We start from the raw sequence: 17,174 nt of genomic DNA, 5'->3' as shown, positions 1-17,174 counted from the left end.
GAGAATTTAAGTGATTTGTTTGTAGTCTCTGGTATAGGCTTATAACTACTAGATCTATTGCTATATTTCTCCTAGAAGCTGCATCCCCTTCGTATCCTCTGACTCTATGTCCAGAAGAGCTATCATCATGCATTGCATATTTTTTTTCACAGACAGCTCTGAGAAATTCTAAATTTAATTTAGTCACTATAATGAGTCTGGAATCATAAACTCATTAAATGTCAGCACTGGAAGAGAACTTAAAAGATTCTTAATCCATTCTTCCCACTATAACCCCCCCCCCCGACTCCATTTTTCAGATAAGAGTATGGAAGTCCAGCATAATCAAGTGACTTATTTCAAGTCAAACATCAAATTAGTGACAAAATCACAGGTAGAACCTAGGCCTCGTAGTTTCAAGTCGAGAGCTCAGTCCATATAAACAATTGAGTAAGAGTTTTGACACTGAAAGGGACCATCTATGAAGATTCCTCCTCCTCCTTCTTTTTTTTTTTTCAACAGATGATACCCAGAGAAGGCAAATAACTTGTCTTATATTACGCAGAGAATAAATAACAGAGTTGGAATTGGAAGCTAGTTCATTGTTCTTTCCACTCATCATTTGCATACATTTCTTATCTCCCTTCTAAACTGTGAGCTCCATAAGGGTAGTGGATACTGTCTTTTCTTTCACATCCCTTGAAGCATCAGTATTGCCCTCAACAAAGGAGTACCCAATAAATGCATGTGTTCAGGATTTAAGCAATTTTGAAATTATTTTTCGAATAATAGAAAACTTTTATTTAACACTTTAAAAAAGTGTAAAGCAGTCGTATATAAAAGATGCAAATAATAAACGGTTGTTTAATAGGAGAGGGTGAGGAAGGACGATAGCAGAAGGTACAGGGAACCAATGGTCAAACCCAAGGCATATCTTCTAAAACTTGAAGATAGGATAGATAAGTAATAGCTAAGGGCTGAAGAAGAGAATGAGGGTTATCTGAGCAGATTCATTCTAAAACAAAGTATCCTATATATATAAAAGTGTATGTGTGTGTGTGTATATATATATATATATATATATTTATGTCATATATATATACACATATGTGCTGTGGAATATATATATAGAATATATACACATATATAATTTATATATAGGATACATGTATGTACATAAGATATGTATAAAGGATAACATATGTACATGGGACATACATATGTTTATGTAGGATACATAATACATAAACATATATTATACTTTGCTCTAGAATGAATCTGCTCAAATAGTATGTATATATAAGTGTATATGTGTGCATATATGTACATAGGATGTATATTTTATCCATGATATATGTGTGTATGTATCTATATGTGAGTTATGGGATTACATATGCACAAAATATGAGTATATATTTGTATATGTACATATACATATGTAATACACATGCATACATGAATACATAAATGTATTGCTCTAGCAACCCAGAACCACAGTCTAAAGAATTAGAATTCCATGATCAGTTTCTTTGTAGAAAAGATTAATTAAAAGAACAAAAAAAATCAATGAATAGTTGTGGGTAGAAACTAATTCCTTAAAAGTTCATAACACTTGGAGGGAGCAGTTTAATCAAAAACATAATCTGATGTTCACAGTCCAAGTGAATCATAGAGTATGATAAAAACCCTAATATGGCTTCCATCTGCACCTCAGAACTTCTGAATCTATTTCACTCTCTCTGAATCTGTCTCTACTACTCTCCTCCATATTTGATTCTCCCATTGTTTCTTCTCTCTTTTTCATTTCTGTTTATGTTTCTCCAATCTTTGTTATTTTCTTATTGTTCTCTTTCTCCTTCCAACCTCCATCTGTCTAATTTTCCCTTCTATCTCTTCCTTTTTCTTCTCCCTTAACTCCCTCCACTTCTCCAAGCTTCTCTCCCTCTCTATCTTAACTGGACACAATACAGAACTGAAATATTTTCACTGAAATCATTGAACATAATTTTATATTCTTTGTTCCTAATTTTGAAAGTAAATGAGTTGAATGTTCTATATTTCCTTCTCAAAAAAAATCATCTTCAATCAAATTGTTTTTTACTTGTGTATGATTCATTATTGATTTCCCCCATACGGATAAACAATAAAGACTAAGGGTCTCTAACTCTAATATGGAAACAGATATCTGAAAATTTATATATAATAGTTAATATTTTGTTTTTAATTGACATTTTTATTTGGACTTACAATCATTTCTCAATAAACAAGTCTGATGTAAGATCTTCACTTTAAAAAAAAGCAGCTTAGGAAATCCATTTAAATATATAGTGTTTGCAATTGTCAGCACACGTAGCTTTCCATTCCCAGTTGGTTGTTTCTTAACAAAAAAGAAGGGAGTATATTTCAATCACCTGGAATCATTATTTATCACTATATTAACTAAAATCGTGGTCTTTTTGTATTATCTTCATTTAACCATTGTAGGCATTGTGTATTTTCTTCTGCATCACACAATACTTTTCAAGGCACTTTCACATCCATTTTCTTAGATGATTCTCACAGCAATTCTTTGAGATCAAGTCTTACTAATCTTCATTATGCAGATAAAAAGAGGAGATGTTCTGCCCTTTGCCCAAAGTAGACAAGTCTTCTGAATGAAAAATGAGAGGAGTTGGATCATTTGCTCTTTAATGTGGCAAAAAGAGACAAGATTTGAAATAGGGCACCTGGGTTTGAATTTTGGCTCTTCTACTTACAGCCCAGGTGTCTTTGGGCAACTCACTCTCTTTGAACCTTTGTCTTTGTTAAGTAAGGGCTGCGATTGACTCCCCTTCCAATTCCAAATCTATGATCTTGCATTCTCTTTGAACTCTTCCAGAAAACTTGTAGCCCAGAGCTTTGATTGTTGTTGATGTTGGCTATTGGCTCATGACTTAATATAATTCTTTTATGTTCAATATCCTACAATATCTCAATTAGGATGCATATTTAGAGTGAAGAGACATATCCATTCTTTACTTGTCATGATGTGAAATGCATTTTCACATCCTTGATATTTATTTTCTCAAATGAAAATAAAGATAACAGTTTTTTCTTAACTACTTTATAGGGGTATTATCAGAAATTGTTTTTCACATGTTAGTTTTGGACAGCTTGGTCAGTAGTTAAATGTACTTCGAGGAGACTTTTTTTTTCTCTTGGCTTTTCTTGCTGGTGGTGTGTGTTTTTGCCTGTATTTTTTTTTTTTTTTTGAAGAACTGAACCTTTTAAGCTGATACCACATCTGTTGTTGATATAGCCTACTCCTTCAACAAGAATAATTATGCATTCACTCACCATCATGCTTTGTACATAGTAAACACTTAACACTTAAATGATTGTTGGGTTTCTTTTTCAATCTTCTTATAGTGCTTTAAAGTTTTCAAGACAGCTTACATACATCTGATTATCACAACATCTCTGTGAGGTTACCTAATGTTATTATTATTTCTATTTTATAGATGAAGAAACTGAAGCTTGGGACCATTCAGTGATTTGTCTGGGGATATACACCCAGTGAGTATCAGAGGTGGAATTCACACCCAGGTTTTCTTAACTCTAAGAGCAGCATTCTATTGACTGTTCCATTAGCTTATTAAGTGCAAAGTCTTGAGGGTATAGTGGAGATACAAGATCATATAGAGCCCATCTCTGCTCTTACTGAACTAATAATCTGCACCACTACTCAAAGTACTGTATCTAACCTTTGTATCTTCAGCATTTATCATGATCTTACCCAGTAAATATTTGTTGAATGAATGAATGAATGCTATACAAGTGTTCTTTTCCTAAAAGTTAATTCATATCTCCAGAAGCCATTGCGATGGATTGCTTTTCTTTGCTAAAGTAAGAGGTCATTCCTCCAGGAAATGCTTCAAATAAATACAACAAGTTCCACAGGAATATTTAATTTCTTATATGTGGGCTAAGTAGATAACTGAACAATGCAGAAAGAGCATAATGAAACTCTAGTCCATGTGATTTATATATGAAAGAACAACCCAAAAGTGAGAATCTTGCAATTTGTCTGTTTTAATTTGGAATTTTAATATGGAAATTATAATTATAAACTTAGAATTATACAGTTGTAGAATGTTAAGAGTCAGAAGGAACCTGAGAAATCACTAGTAGAGTCCCTCATTGACAAATGAGGGAATTGAAGCTTAGAAAAGTAATTTGCCCTAGCTCGTGTTTTTGGACACATACAACACATTTCATTGAGGCATGCACCTAAGGAATTTTTTTTTTTAAAGATGAATAGTAACTATATCATAAAACATATCACTTTTACTCATCAAATTAAAGAAATTAAAACGAGTTTTTTTTTAGTTAAACAGTAAGTTTTACTTTTAAAATAAAAACTTTTCACAAGGTTCATTCTAAATCTTACCCTTATCCTTGCTCTCTAATCTAAACAATTTTTTAAGCCTCATTTTGTTTTGTTTTGTTTTAAAGACATCTTTCATATTAGACTCTGCTCTCTGTTGTAAGGAAGAACCAGTGGTAAATCCCTTTAAAATTTAAAATTTTATTTTTGCCTTTTTTCCCCATATTAACTAGAACCCCAAGGCCATGGACAACGAGGTGACCAGAGGAGTAAAGGGGAAATAAAGGACTAGTTGATTTGTTTTCCAACCCCGCTACACCCAGTTGGGATTCCTGGGCACAAGCTTCTTGGGGGTACTGAGGATAAAAATCAGGCTTTGCCAAGAAGTACCAGTGGGGCAGTGAGGCAGCATGAAAAAATTGGCAAGATTGCCACGAAAGTTGCCTTGACCTTCACCACCACCAGATCACCAGCTGCACAAGCCAGAGCTTGACAGAAGCTGGGAAGCAGGAACAGTGGCTGCAATAAGGGGCTGCAGATGCCAGGCAAGCTGCCCCCCTCTTGAGGCTTCAGAGCCAGGACAAGGTCTCTGTGCACATCCATGTTTGCCAGGCCATGCCCTGTTCATGATCAGTAACTTGTCAGTAGCAGAGACCAGCCTTTAGGTCTCCTGATTCCTAGGTCTTTGCACTCTGCCATGTTCCTTCCAAGGTTAGTGTAGGGAATCCTAGTGAGGAATCCCAGTGAGTCTCAGCCATGTCTTTGTGTAAATTTATTTGCTGAGAATTTTGAAATGTGCTCCTAGCCATCCAAAAAATCTCAGGAGGCACTGGGAGGGCTGCTGGGCATTTTCCTGGTGCCTTGATTAATGAACATCCTTAATGGTAGGTCTGTATTTACCCTGGAAACCTGGCCAGTTCCTGGAGTAAAGGCAGTCCTCCTAAAGGAATAATACTCTCTTAATGGAACTCTTGTGATAGGACATCCCTGTGCCTGAGGGGCTGTTCTATCTCAAGGATCACGTATCAAAAATGGGAATATTTGGCCCAGTGCCTTCTTTGTTGTCTGCCAATAAAAACCCCTTAGTGAAAAGAGACTTTGAGAACTCAGGACTTTGAGAACTCAGTTAGAAAGTTGGTACTACTTGCCTAACACCATTTCCCACTCAAGACTGGATAGCTGTGACTCAGGTTCTCCCAGCTGTTGGAATCCAGATGTTGGAGCTTCCTCAAAGTGAAGATGTATGTTGTCTGTTGTCTGATTCTTATATGTTTCTTGTGATCGCCTTATTTATTAATTGTGCACTACTATTATGCTATAAGTTTCCTTTTCCCTGATATCTTAAGGTTCTGAGCAGTATTAAACTTCTGTATTTCACCTTTTTAAGTCTGTGCCTGTTGAATGCAAATTCCAAACCTAGATTAATTCTACAGTTAGAAATAGGAAGGGAAGGGGACAGACTTCCTGAAATCAACTTCCTATGACTGACCCACTATGTAGGTGAATAGTCCAAGAACATTACTGTATGGAAAGAGTGAGCAGAAAAACAGAGAATAGAATCAGACCCATGCATGCCAGACTTAAAGATGTCAGGAATAGTGAGATCATCACTGCTTCCTTCAATATTCAATTTATTATTCAAAAGCTTTGCTCCCAATAGCAAATGTGAATTTAAACTATACCTGTAGTGTGGATAGTAGCAGGCTCACTTCTTTCACTAGGGCCTCCCACATTGATGGCTCTTACATAGACTAGATAGCTTTCTCCAGGTTGCAGCTGAATTAGAGATTCACAGGTAGGGATTCCTACTATAGACCTAAAAATAAAGTGATGAAACAAAAAATAATGATATGTGTTAATAATAAAGTACTTGATAAACATCTCACGTAACATTGGGCACTCCAATGTTTGCTACTATTGAAGGCCAGGCAGTAGGACATAGTAGGCTTATGGGCAAGTCATTTAAGATCTCTGAGATTTATTCTCCTCATCTCTAAAATGGGGGTAACACCTGTGGGTAGTACCTACTTCACTTACGGGGTTGTTAAACAAGATAACATAAGTAGAATGCTTTGCATATTTAAAGGCACTACCTCAATGCTAGTTTATTATCATTATTATTAAATGAGATAATGGATATAAAGCATGTTGCAAATTTTAAAACATTGTATAGCCAACTAATATACAATATGAATATAATATACAATATGAATTCCCTTGAGAGTGAATAAAAACTAACCCAGTTTTCTAGCTACTTGAGACTTGTTTTGACCACTGTTGGTCCAAAAGAAAAACTAATTTTAAATGACTTTGTGCTTACACAGTGTCTGTTTCATAGTAGGCACTTAATAAATGCTTATCGACTGACTGAATAACCAAACAAATGAGTTTGATTTCTAATCATACCTAAGACTGAATTTCTAGACCAGAGAAGCCTTTGAAGTATAGGTACAGCCCCAGGTCTTCCTCATTTGTTCCCCTGTTATCACTGATTTGGTTCTATGTACAGGGAACCTGAAGCCCAACTTGAATTCTAAGTGTTCATTCTAGGTCCACACTATGTCTTCCTCATTTCATGTCCATTCTATGTTTAATTATTTCTGAAGTTTGTTTACTTAATTTAATCGATTTTTAAAAATCAAGTTGATCAAATATACCTATTGATCAATTTTTCTGCTTTTTTAAAACTTGTACCAAATAGTCTCAATGATTATAATTTTGTAAAAGAGTTTTAAATCCAGTACTACTAGACTCAATTCTTTTTATTATTATTATTATTATTATTAGATACATTTTAAATTTCTAAATGTCTCCCTCCCTCCTTCCCCGTCTCATGCAAGAGAAAGCCACCATTTGACATATACATTCTATCATTTCTTTCCCTGGAGGTGGATAGCATCTTCCTTCATAGGTCCTTTTTAGTTCTTCTGAGTATTTGTAATACTCATGATAACTTGGTCATTCACAATTCTTCAAACAATATTGCTGTTAACTGTGTATAACATTCTCTTGGTTCTGTTCATTTCACTCTTAATTTTTTCGTGCTAGACTCCCTTCATTCTTGCTTTTTTCATTACTTCTCTAATTTTGTTATTATTTTGTTTAGTTTTTCAAATAACTCTGAAAGTTTGATTATTATGAGACTAAAGATGTAAAATCCATTTAGAAAATATTGTAATTTTTTATTACATTGGCCTGATCCAATTTTGAACAACTGATATTTCTTCTTTGTTTTCTTTTTGTAGTCAAACAAGACCTGAATATATCTTACTAAGTAGGCTCCTAAATATTTTTATAGTTAATTTAAAATTACGTATTTTCTATGATGAGCAGGTTGATTTCAGAAAAGCCTGTTAAGACTTACATAAGTAGATGTTGAGTGAAGTGAACACTGTATACAATAACAGCAAGATTATATAATAATCACTTGTGCTGAACTTGCATCTTCTCAGCAATGTGGTGATTCAAGACAATTCCAAAAAACTTGGGATGGAAAATGCCATTCATATCCAGAAAGAGAACTATGGAAATTGAATGTGGATCAAAACATAGTATTTTCACTTTTCATTTGTTTGCTTTTTCTTTCTCATGTTTTTTTCCTCTTTTGGTCTGATTTTTCTTGCACAACAGGACAAATATGGAAATATATGTAAAAAGGATTACACATAGTTAATCTAAATCAGATTGTTTGCTATTTTAGGGAGGAGAGATTATGTCACAAAGACATAATTGCTCCACTTTCCAATGAAAATGAATAAAATCCTAAGTTATTTGAAAAAAAATTGGAATTAAAAAAAGATTATTGTGTTCATAAGGTTTACATTTAAGATGAATATATATGTATATGTGTTATATATATAAAGAAAAGCCTTTGAGTTCTTGCCCTTTCTGATTTTCCCTGTATCTTTCCATCCTGGGAGGGGTTTATATTTTTTCTTTTTTTTCCCCACAACTAAGGAAGACCAAGTTAAAGATATTACTTGTTTCAAAATTTAATTTTCTTTCTCTAGGCAACTTGTGTTTCACATGCAATGTGATTGGAGAGCATTGTCCTGTGTGATATCAAAGTGATTGTGGGGCATTCTCTAGCTATAGCATTGACTCACTCTGTAACAACATTCCCAGGTTCTTCATTGTCTACTTTAGACAGTTCAATAGTGTAGGAGTCCACAGGATTCATGTTTCCAGATTCCCAGCGCACCAAGGCAGCATGTTCACAGCTTAGGATCTCTTTGCTTTTGATAATGGGAGGTGAAGGAGCTAAGACGCAGGGGGGAAAAAAGCAGATGGGAAACCATTTGAGAGGCATGTGGTATACAGTGGATAGGACACTGAACTTGGGATCAGGATAACCTGGGTGCAAATCTCACCTCACACTTAACTAGCTGTGTAACCTTTGGCAAGTCACATTTTGGTTTTCCATATCCCTCTCACCCTTTTTTTTAAATCTGTAAAATGAAGGAGTTGGTTCTCTCTCTAAATCTATGGTCTTGTGATTCATTTGCTTCTGATCTAATATTTGGCTGCAAATAAGCATAAGCAATCCTCCCTGACCCATTCTTTTCCCCAACATATTTTGCAATTAAAAATCAAGGAAGATTCTTTAGGAAACCATGTGAAATAATGACAGATTGGGTGAAATAATGACAGACAATTGAAATTGTCTAGGTTTGAATACTGCCTTCATTTTTTCTGTGTAACTTTAAACAAATCATTTTTCCTCTCTGGGTATCAATCAGTCTTTTCATTGATAAAATGGAGACTGTTGGGTCAGAATCCCTTCCAAATTTCAATCAATTGATCTAATACAAAAGAACTAGTACCACTAGTATGTCATAAGTTTATTGAGCACTTGCTTCACAATAACCCATGTAGGTAATACAAATATTATCTCTTTTTTATAGATGAGAAAACTGAGGAACAAAGAGGTTAAGTGGCTTCCCATGGTGACACAGCTAATAACTACCAGGATTATAAATCTAACTCGGACCTCTTGCTTCTAAGTCCTATGCTTTTAGAGCCAATATTGTATGGACTTTAAGCTGCAAATTCCTGTAAAGAAAATGGGAGAAAAGCTAAGAAAACTTTTCATGATCAAAGGACAAATATTGAAACCAGAGAGGGAGTATCAGGCAAATTGTTTTGGAATTAGGAGATATCAAACGCTAGGGCTGAAATTCAAACTAATTCAACAAATATTCAAATGTCCACTATATGAAAAATTCTGGGCTAGATTTCTGAGACAGACTCTGGGAAAGATAAAAGCAAAACAATCCCTACTTTAAAATAGCCCACAGTCTACTTAAGGAATATGACACATATGTAGACAAGTAAATACAAAGCAATTCAGGTGTTGTGGGGAGGGCACTAGGAAAGGCTGTGGCACCAGAGCTGAGTCCTAAATGGAATAATGGATCCCAAGAGATGGAGGTAATTAAAGACAGAGACAGGCGATAGAATGTTGTGTAACAGGATCAGTGAGGAAGTCAGTTCTGCTGGAATCCATGAATGTATGAGGGGGAGTAATATTTTTGAGAAGATAGACTGGAACCAAATTATGAAGCTTTTTAAATGGTTGACAGAGGATCTAGTATTTTATAATTCAGGCAACTGAACCTTCTTGACCATGAGCATGATTGATCAGACCTGTGCTTTACAAATATCGGTTTTGTGGGAGATGAACTGGAGAGGGGAGACACAAGATAAGATCAATTAGGAATCTTGGCAAAGACACTGTAGTGGTTGGCCATTTCCTTCTCCAGCTCATTTTACAAATGAGAAACTGAAGCAAACAGGATTAGGTGACTTGCCCAGGTTCACACAGTTAATAAGTGTCTAAGGCCAGATTGAACTCAGGAAGATTATTTTTCCTGCCTCCAAACCTGGCATTTTATTCATTGTACCACCTAGCTACCCTAGGAGTCATAAAACTTTGTTGGTAATTGGATGAGGGGGAATGGAGTAAGAAAGTGTGAAGACTCAAATATCTTTCCAAGGTTGGACACTTGAATAACTGTAATTATGGTACTGCCCTCAATAGAAACTGGAAAGTTAGAGGAAAGGACCATTTTAGGAGGAAGGTGGTAAGTACTGTTTTGGACATGTCAAGGTTGAGATGCCTGTTTCCTCAGCTGTACAATGAAGGGCTCTGCTTCTAAATCTATAATTCTAATCTAACATAAACAAACTAAAAAGTCCAGAGTCTGATTTAGACATGAATGAGAAGATCTTATACTACATTGTAGCTATGATATGAGGTAGCTATCACATGATATGATTGAGGCTGGGACAGGGTTAGATATACTGTGAAAAGAGAGAGTCTCTGGGCACAGCTGGCCCTTTCCTCGCCTGTCCCCACTCTTCCTTATCACTATATACACTTCTTCTTTCACTCTGAGATTCTCTCATTCTCAGTCCTGATTTTATTTCATTTCAAACCACTCTAAGATCCTTGCTGTTTAGGAATCAAAGTAAATCACATATCTCCACATCTCCATTCCCCTACACCCATCCCCACTCTTCAAGCATACTACTGTGCTGTGCCTTCATTTTTAAAAAATTATTTGTTAGTGAGTAATTATGCTTGGGAAGTCCCAAAGGAAAATACCAATATTTATCTCAAAAACACACAATCTATTCATCTGAATGGCACACAAAACTGCACTGATTCTCCTGCCCGGTCAAGATTCAGGGTGTCTCTGAATGAATGCAGAGAGGCCTGGCTCCCCAAACATCAGTGAAACACATTACCTGTCACGTACACTGCTCGTTCACTTGGTGGGCTGATGCCAGTGCTATTCGAAGCTGTGACCCAAAATTCATATTGGGTATTAGGCACAAGGTCAGTCACAGAGTAATGTGATTCTTTGACATTCACTGAAAATGCTGAAATGAAAAAAAAAAAAAAAGAAAAGAAACATGACCTTATCTCTGTTATAAAACATAAAAATGGGCAGAATGTTCATGGAATTTTCATTGCTTTAAATGTTGAAAACAGTCCTCCGCCCAGTCCCTTTAAGCACAGTCATCTTTTGATGAAGGAATCTTCTCAGAACAATGAAGTTTTTATAGTTAAATTCAAATCAGCGACCCTTTACAACACCTACAAAGTGCAAAATACTGTCTTAGGGCAAGGGATACAAAGACAAGAAAGGAAGGGAAGGAAGGAAGGAGGAAAGGAAGGAAGGAAATAAAGAAGGGTGGGAGGGAAGGAGTTAGGAAGAAGGGAGAGAGAGGGAGGGAGGGAGGAGGGAAGGAAGAGAGAAAGAAAAGGAGGAAAGAAGGAAGGAGGGAGAGGGAGGAGGGAAGAAAAGAGAGAGGGAGGAAAGGAAGAAAGGAGGGAAGGAAGGAAGAAAGGAGGGAAGGAAAGAAAGGAGGGAGGAGAAACAGAAAAGAAGGAAGGAAGAGGAGAGGGAGGGAAGGAAGAAAAGAGAGAGAGAAGGACATTTTGGATATATTGAGTTTGAAATGCCTACAGGATACCAGATTGAAATGGCCATGTGGCATTTGAGAATTTGTTCATCTAGTTCAACAGAGAGACTGAGGCTAGATGTATAAATCTGGGTATCTTCTGCATAGAGATGATAATTAAACCCATAGGAGCAGATGAGATCATTCTCTGAGATAATACAAGTTGAAAAGAGAAAGGACCCCAAAAGAGAACCTTGGGGGACCTCTATGGTTATAGCGCATTAGATGGGAAAACCAGTAAAGAAGACTGAGAAGAATTAGAAGAACTAGAATAGAGCAGTCTTCTGTCAATGAAGTATAACTTTATGCTTAGTATCTCAGTTTTTCTTTTTTTTTTTTTAAGATTTCATTCATTTCCTATCTTTCTGCACTCACTTGCTCCCTTACCTTAATCCTACCTCCAAATTCTCCTTCCAAATTAGTCTAATTTAATGAAAAGAACACTGATTGAACCAGAAGTCAGGAGATTTTACTTCAAGTTCTGTGATTCTGTGATCCCAGTAAGTTAGTTATTTCACTCTCTGACCCTCCATTTTCCCCACTGTAAAGTTAGATGATTGGACTAAGTTCTTTTTAGTACTAAAGTTCTACTACTCTTGAGAGTCAGCTGCAAATAAGGAAAGAATCTGATATCAATCATTTACCTTGATCTTCAATAACCAAAGCCTACCTCAACTATAAGTTTTTCTCATATTGCAGGTACCCAGTAATTTAATATTCTAATAGCCTTCCCACAAATAAAACAAGAAAAAAATCAGTTATCAGTGATCAAAAAAGGAGACAACATCCATTCTTATTAAAATTCATAGAGAGCATAGGAATAAATGGAGTTTTCCTTAAAATTATAAGCAATATCTAACTAATAATATCAACAATTATTATAGGTAATGGGAATAAGCTAGAGGCCTTCCCAGTAAAATCAGGGGTGCAAAAATGTTTGAAGCAGCTCTATGGGTAAGGAACTGGAAATTAGATGGATACCCATCAACTGTTAAATGGCTGAATAAATTATTATATATGAAGGTAATGGAATATTATTGTTCTATAAGAAATGATCAGCAGGATGATTTTAGAGAGCGCTGGAAAAACATGAACTGATGCTGAGTGAAAACAGCAGAACCAGAAGAACATTATATATTAACAGGTGCTAATCAACTGTGATGGACTTGGGATGGAAAATGCCAATCACATCCAAAGAAAGAATTGTGGAAACTGAATGTGGATCAAAGCATAGTATTTTCACCTTTTTGTTTGTTTTTTCTTTTTCATGGGTTTTTTTTTCATTTTGGCCTGATTTTTCTTGCACAAAATGACAAATATGGAAATATGTTTAAAAGGATTGCAAATATTTAATCTGTATCATATTACTTGCAGTCTTAGGAAGGGAGGAAGGGAAGGGAGAAGAGGAGAAAAATTTAGAACACAAAGTCTTACAAAGATAAATGTTGAAAATTATCTTCACATATAATTGGAAAAATAAAATACCATTGATAATTTTTTTAAAAAAAGATCAGGGGTAGAACAAGGATTCCCATTATCACCACTATTATTCCATATAGTACTAGAAATGTTAGCTTTAGTAATAAGAGAAGAAAAAGAAATTGAAGGAATTAGAAAAGGCAACAAGGAAATAAAATTATTACTCTTTGTAGATGATATGAGGATATATTTGTAGAATCTAAAAGAATCAATTAAAAAAACTACTTGAAATAATAAGCCAAGCTAATAAAATAAAAATGACAATTCTACCTAAATTAATCTACTCATTCAGTGCCATAGCAACCTGACAAAAATCATTTAATAGAGCTAGAAAAAATAACAACAAAATTCATTTCTCTAGAAAAACAAAAGGTCAAGAATATCATGAGAATTAATGGAAAAAATGCAAAGGAAGGTAGTCTAACTGTACCAAACCTGAAACTATTATTATAACATGACAGTTATCAAAACCATTTGGTACTGGCTAAGAAATAGAATAGTGGACCAGTGGAATAGGTTAGGTACATAAGACATAACAGTCAATGACTATGGTAATCCAGTTTTTGATAAATCCAAAGACTCCAGCTTCTGAGAGAAGAGCTCACTATTTGACAAAAATTTGGAAAACTGGAAAATGGTGTGGCAGAAACTAGGTATAGATCAGCATCTTATACCCTATACCAAGATAATGTCAAAAGAAATTCATGATTTAGACAAAGGGTAATACTATAAGCTTAGGAGAGCAAGGGATAGTTTGCCTGCCAGAACTTTGGAGAAGGGAGGAATTTATGACCAAAGCAGAACTAGAGAACATTATGAATGCAAAATGGATAATTTTAATTACATTAAATTAAATAAATTTTCACAAACAAAACAAATGCAGCTAAGATTAGAAGGGAAGCAGAAAGCTAGAAAACAATTTTTTATAGCCAATGTTTCTAATAAAAGCCTTATTTCTAAAATATATAGAGAATTGAGTCAAATTTATTAGGATACAAGGCATTGTCCAATTGACAAATGGTCAAAGGATATATATATATATATATATATATATATATATAGAAAATTTTCAGATGAAGATATTAAAGTCATCTATGGTCAAATGAAAAAAAGTGCTATAAATTACTATTCATTAGAGAAATACAAATTAAAACAACTCTAAGATGCCACCTGATACCTATTAGATTGGCTAAGATGATAGGAAAAGATAATGATAAATGTTGGAGGGGATGTGGGAAAACTGGGACACTGATGCATTACTAGGGAAGTAATAAAATGATCCAACCCCATTCTGAAGAACAATTTGGAACTACACCCAGAGGGCTATAAAACTCTGTATAATTTTTGATCCAGCATTGTTCCTACTGGGTTTGTATAGAAAGAGGGAAAAGTATTCACATGTGCAAAACTATTTGTAGCAACTCTTTTTGTAGTGACAAGGAATTGGATATTGATGGGTGCCCATCAACTGGAGAATGGCTGAATAAGTTATGGTGTATGAATGTAATGGGATATTATTGTTCCATAAAAAATAATGAGCAGGATGGTTTTAAAAAAGCCTGGAAAGACTTACACGAACTGATGCTCTGTAAAGTGAACAGAGCCAGAAAAACATTGTTCACAGTAATAGCAAGTTGTGATGATCAACTATGATAGACTTAACTCTTCTCAGCAATGTGGTGATCCTAGATAATTCCCATAGTTGGGATGGAAAATACCATCCTCATCCAGAAAAGAATTATGGAGACAGCATGTGGATCAAAGCATAGTATTTTCACTTTTTTTTTCATGGTTTGTTCTCCTTTCAGTACAATTTTTCTTGTACAATATGACAAATATGGAAATATATTTAAAAGGATTGTACATTTATAACATATCAGATTGCTTGCTGTCTTGGGGAGGGGAGAGGTAAGGAAGGGAGGGAGAAAAAAATTAGAACACAAAGTCTTACAAAAATGAACATTGGGGGCAGCTAAATGACACAGTGGATAGAATACCAGTACTGGCATCAGGAGGACTTGAATTCAAATGTGTCCTCAGATACTTCCTAGTTGTGTGACCCTAGACAAGTCACTTAACCTCAATTGCCTCAGCAAAAAAAAAGAAAAAAGAAAAGTTGTATGTTGAAAATTATCTTTACATGTATTTGGAAAAACAAAATATTATTGAGGGGAAAAAAAAATAGGCCAAAAGTAATGGGTCTTAATCTGTCTCCTTTCAAATAGTTCTTCCTCCTCTAGACAAGATAAGATCTAGAATGCCTTTGATAGCATCAGTTCTCAAATCTAGTTATCTCTAGAATTTTCAAGGTAGATTTCCAATGTCTAATCAAAGTCTCCAAAACTTTCATTCAATCAACATCAACAAGTATTAATTTAAGCATCTACTATGTAATAATAATAGTTAGCATTCATATATCTCCTTAAGATTTGTAATGCATATATTATCTTATATGATCCTTCAGGTATAATGATAGGTACTGGGGAATAGAAGGGCAAAAATTAAAACCATTTCTGACCTTAAAGAGTTTATAGTCTGGAGCACCACCCCTAAATTCAGGAGGACCCGAGTTCAAATGTGATTTCAAACACTTAACACTTCCTAGATGTGTGACCCCGGACAAGTCACTTAACCCCAATTGCCTCAGCTAAAAAAAAAAAGAGTTTATAGTCTGTCCATATGAGTTAGTTCCTTCCTCCTTTGATATTCTTCTCCCTTTCTCAAGACTGGAAGACACATATCTGTGGTTTTCTAATTATTTATTATTTCAATTAGCATTTGGTAAGATTTATGTGCTCAAACCTCAGTTTTCTGACATCGTGGAATAAATTCCTGTGTCCCTTGTGTTATTTCTATTTCTGAAAAAGCTGTGTATCATTAGAACCAGTGTTCCCTCTAATTTTTAAAGTTGTGAGAAGACAATTCTCAGGAGCCAACTATGAGGGCTGAGTATACGGAATAGTTCAATGTCATAATCAAATCATATTCAAACTCAAATCAATCTGACTCATTTAAGGAAAGGAATAATCACAAATTCCTACATGGTAATTAGACATAAATAGTAACAAACCCATTTCTAGATCTTTTTCCTCTTTTCTTTCTTAGTTCTCCTGATACCATGTTTATTTTTAAATGAAATTACATTTTTTAAAAGTTACCTGTCAAATTTTAGATCTCTAACTATAACAGCAGATTAATACAGTGGGAAGAGATCTCAGCTCTGCTATTGCTCCCTGTGTGATCCCAAACAAGTTTTTTAATCTCTCTGGGCCTCAATTTCTCCATTTATAGAAGTTTAAGAGTTATACTAGATAATCTCTAAGATCCCTTCCAGTTCTAAATCTATGATCCTCTATGAATGTTTCACTAAAAGCAGGAAAAAAAAATTTATCTTCCCCTCCCCCCAATTTAGAGAAGTACAATTAGATTTGGTTAATTTTCCTCAGGTAAGACTATCAGGCATTTTATAGTTTGAGGAGGCCCTTTTTCAAACTATATTAGAATTACATGTACAGGGATTTAATATTTGTGACTGATGAAAGTGCTCTATTTCTAGAAGTGCTTAACCAAGAAATTTTCTAATACAACTTTGCCCAAGAAGAAATGGCTCTGTCTTAGAGAATTAAAATTTAGGAGAGTTAATAATATTTCCCTCTTTTTCACCTTCAACAACTGAGCTTATCACTTAGTAAGCCTAAATAATTAAACAGGAAGTTAAATAGCAATTCCAAAGACAAAGGAAGAACAGCAACATTTTTTTTCTTTTTTTCTGGAGCAATTAGGGTTAAGTGACTTGCTCAGAGTCACAAAGCTAGGAAGTGTCAAGTGTCTGAGGCCAGATTTGAACTCAGGTGCTCCTGACTTCAGGGCTGGTGCTTTA

The 17,174-nt window shown here is 34.9% G+C and overlaps 1 protein-coding gene across 1 annotated transcript in view; it reads right to left on the bottom strand.

Annotated features, from left to right (window-relative positions):
* Positions 1-17,174, bottom strand: part of FSD2 (fibronectin type III and SPRY domain containing 2) — a 73,134-nt gene that overhangs the window by 16,412 nt on the left and 39,548 nt on the right. Inside the window, exons 8-10 of the mRNA XM_012541662.2 lie at positions 11,096-11,230; positions 8,452-8,605; positions 6,028-6,161 (exon numbers count right to left, since the gene is read on the bottom strand). Coding sequence (XP_012397116.1) covers positions 6,028-6,161; positions 8,452-8,605; positions 11,096-11,230 — 423 coding nt within the window. The remainder of the gene's footprint in view (positions 1-6,027; positions 6,162-8,451; positions 8,606-11,095; positions 11,231-17,174) is intronic.

This window comes from Sarcophilus harrisii, chromosome 2, assembly GCF_902635505.1.
Source record: "Sarcophilus harrisii chromosome 2, mSarHar1.11, whole genome shotgun sequence".
In the NCBI taxonomy this organism is placed as follows: domain Eukaryota; kingdom Metazoa; phylum Chordata; class Mammalia; order Dasyuromorphia; family Dasyuridae; genus Sarcophilus; species Sarcophilus harrisii.
This window is presented reverse-complemented; position numbering and strand designations above follow the sequence as displayed.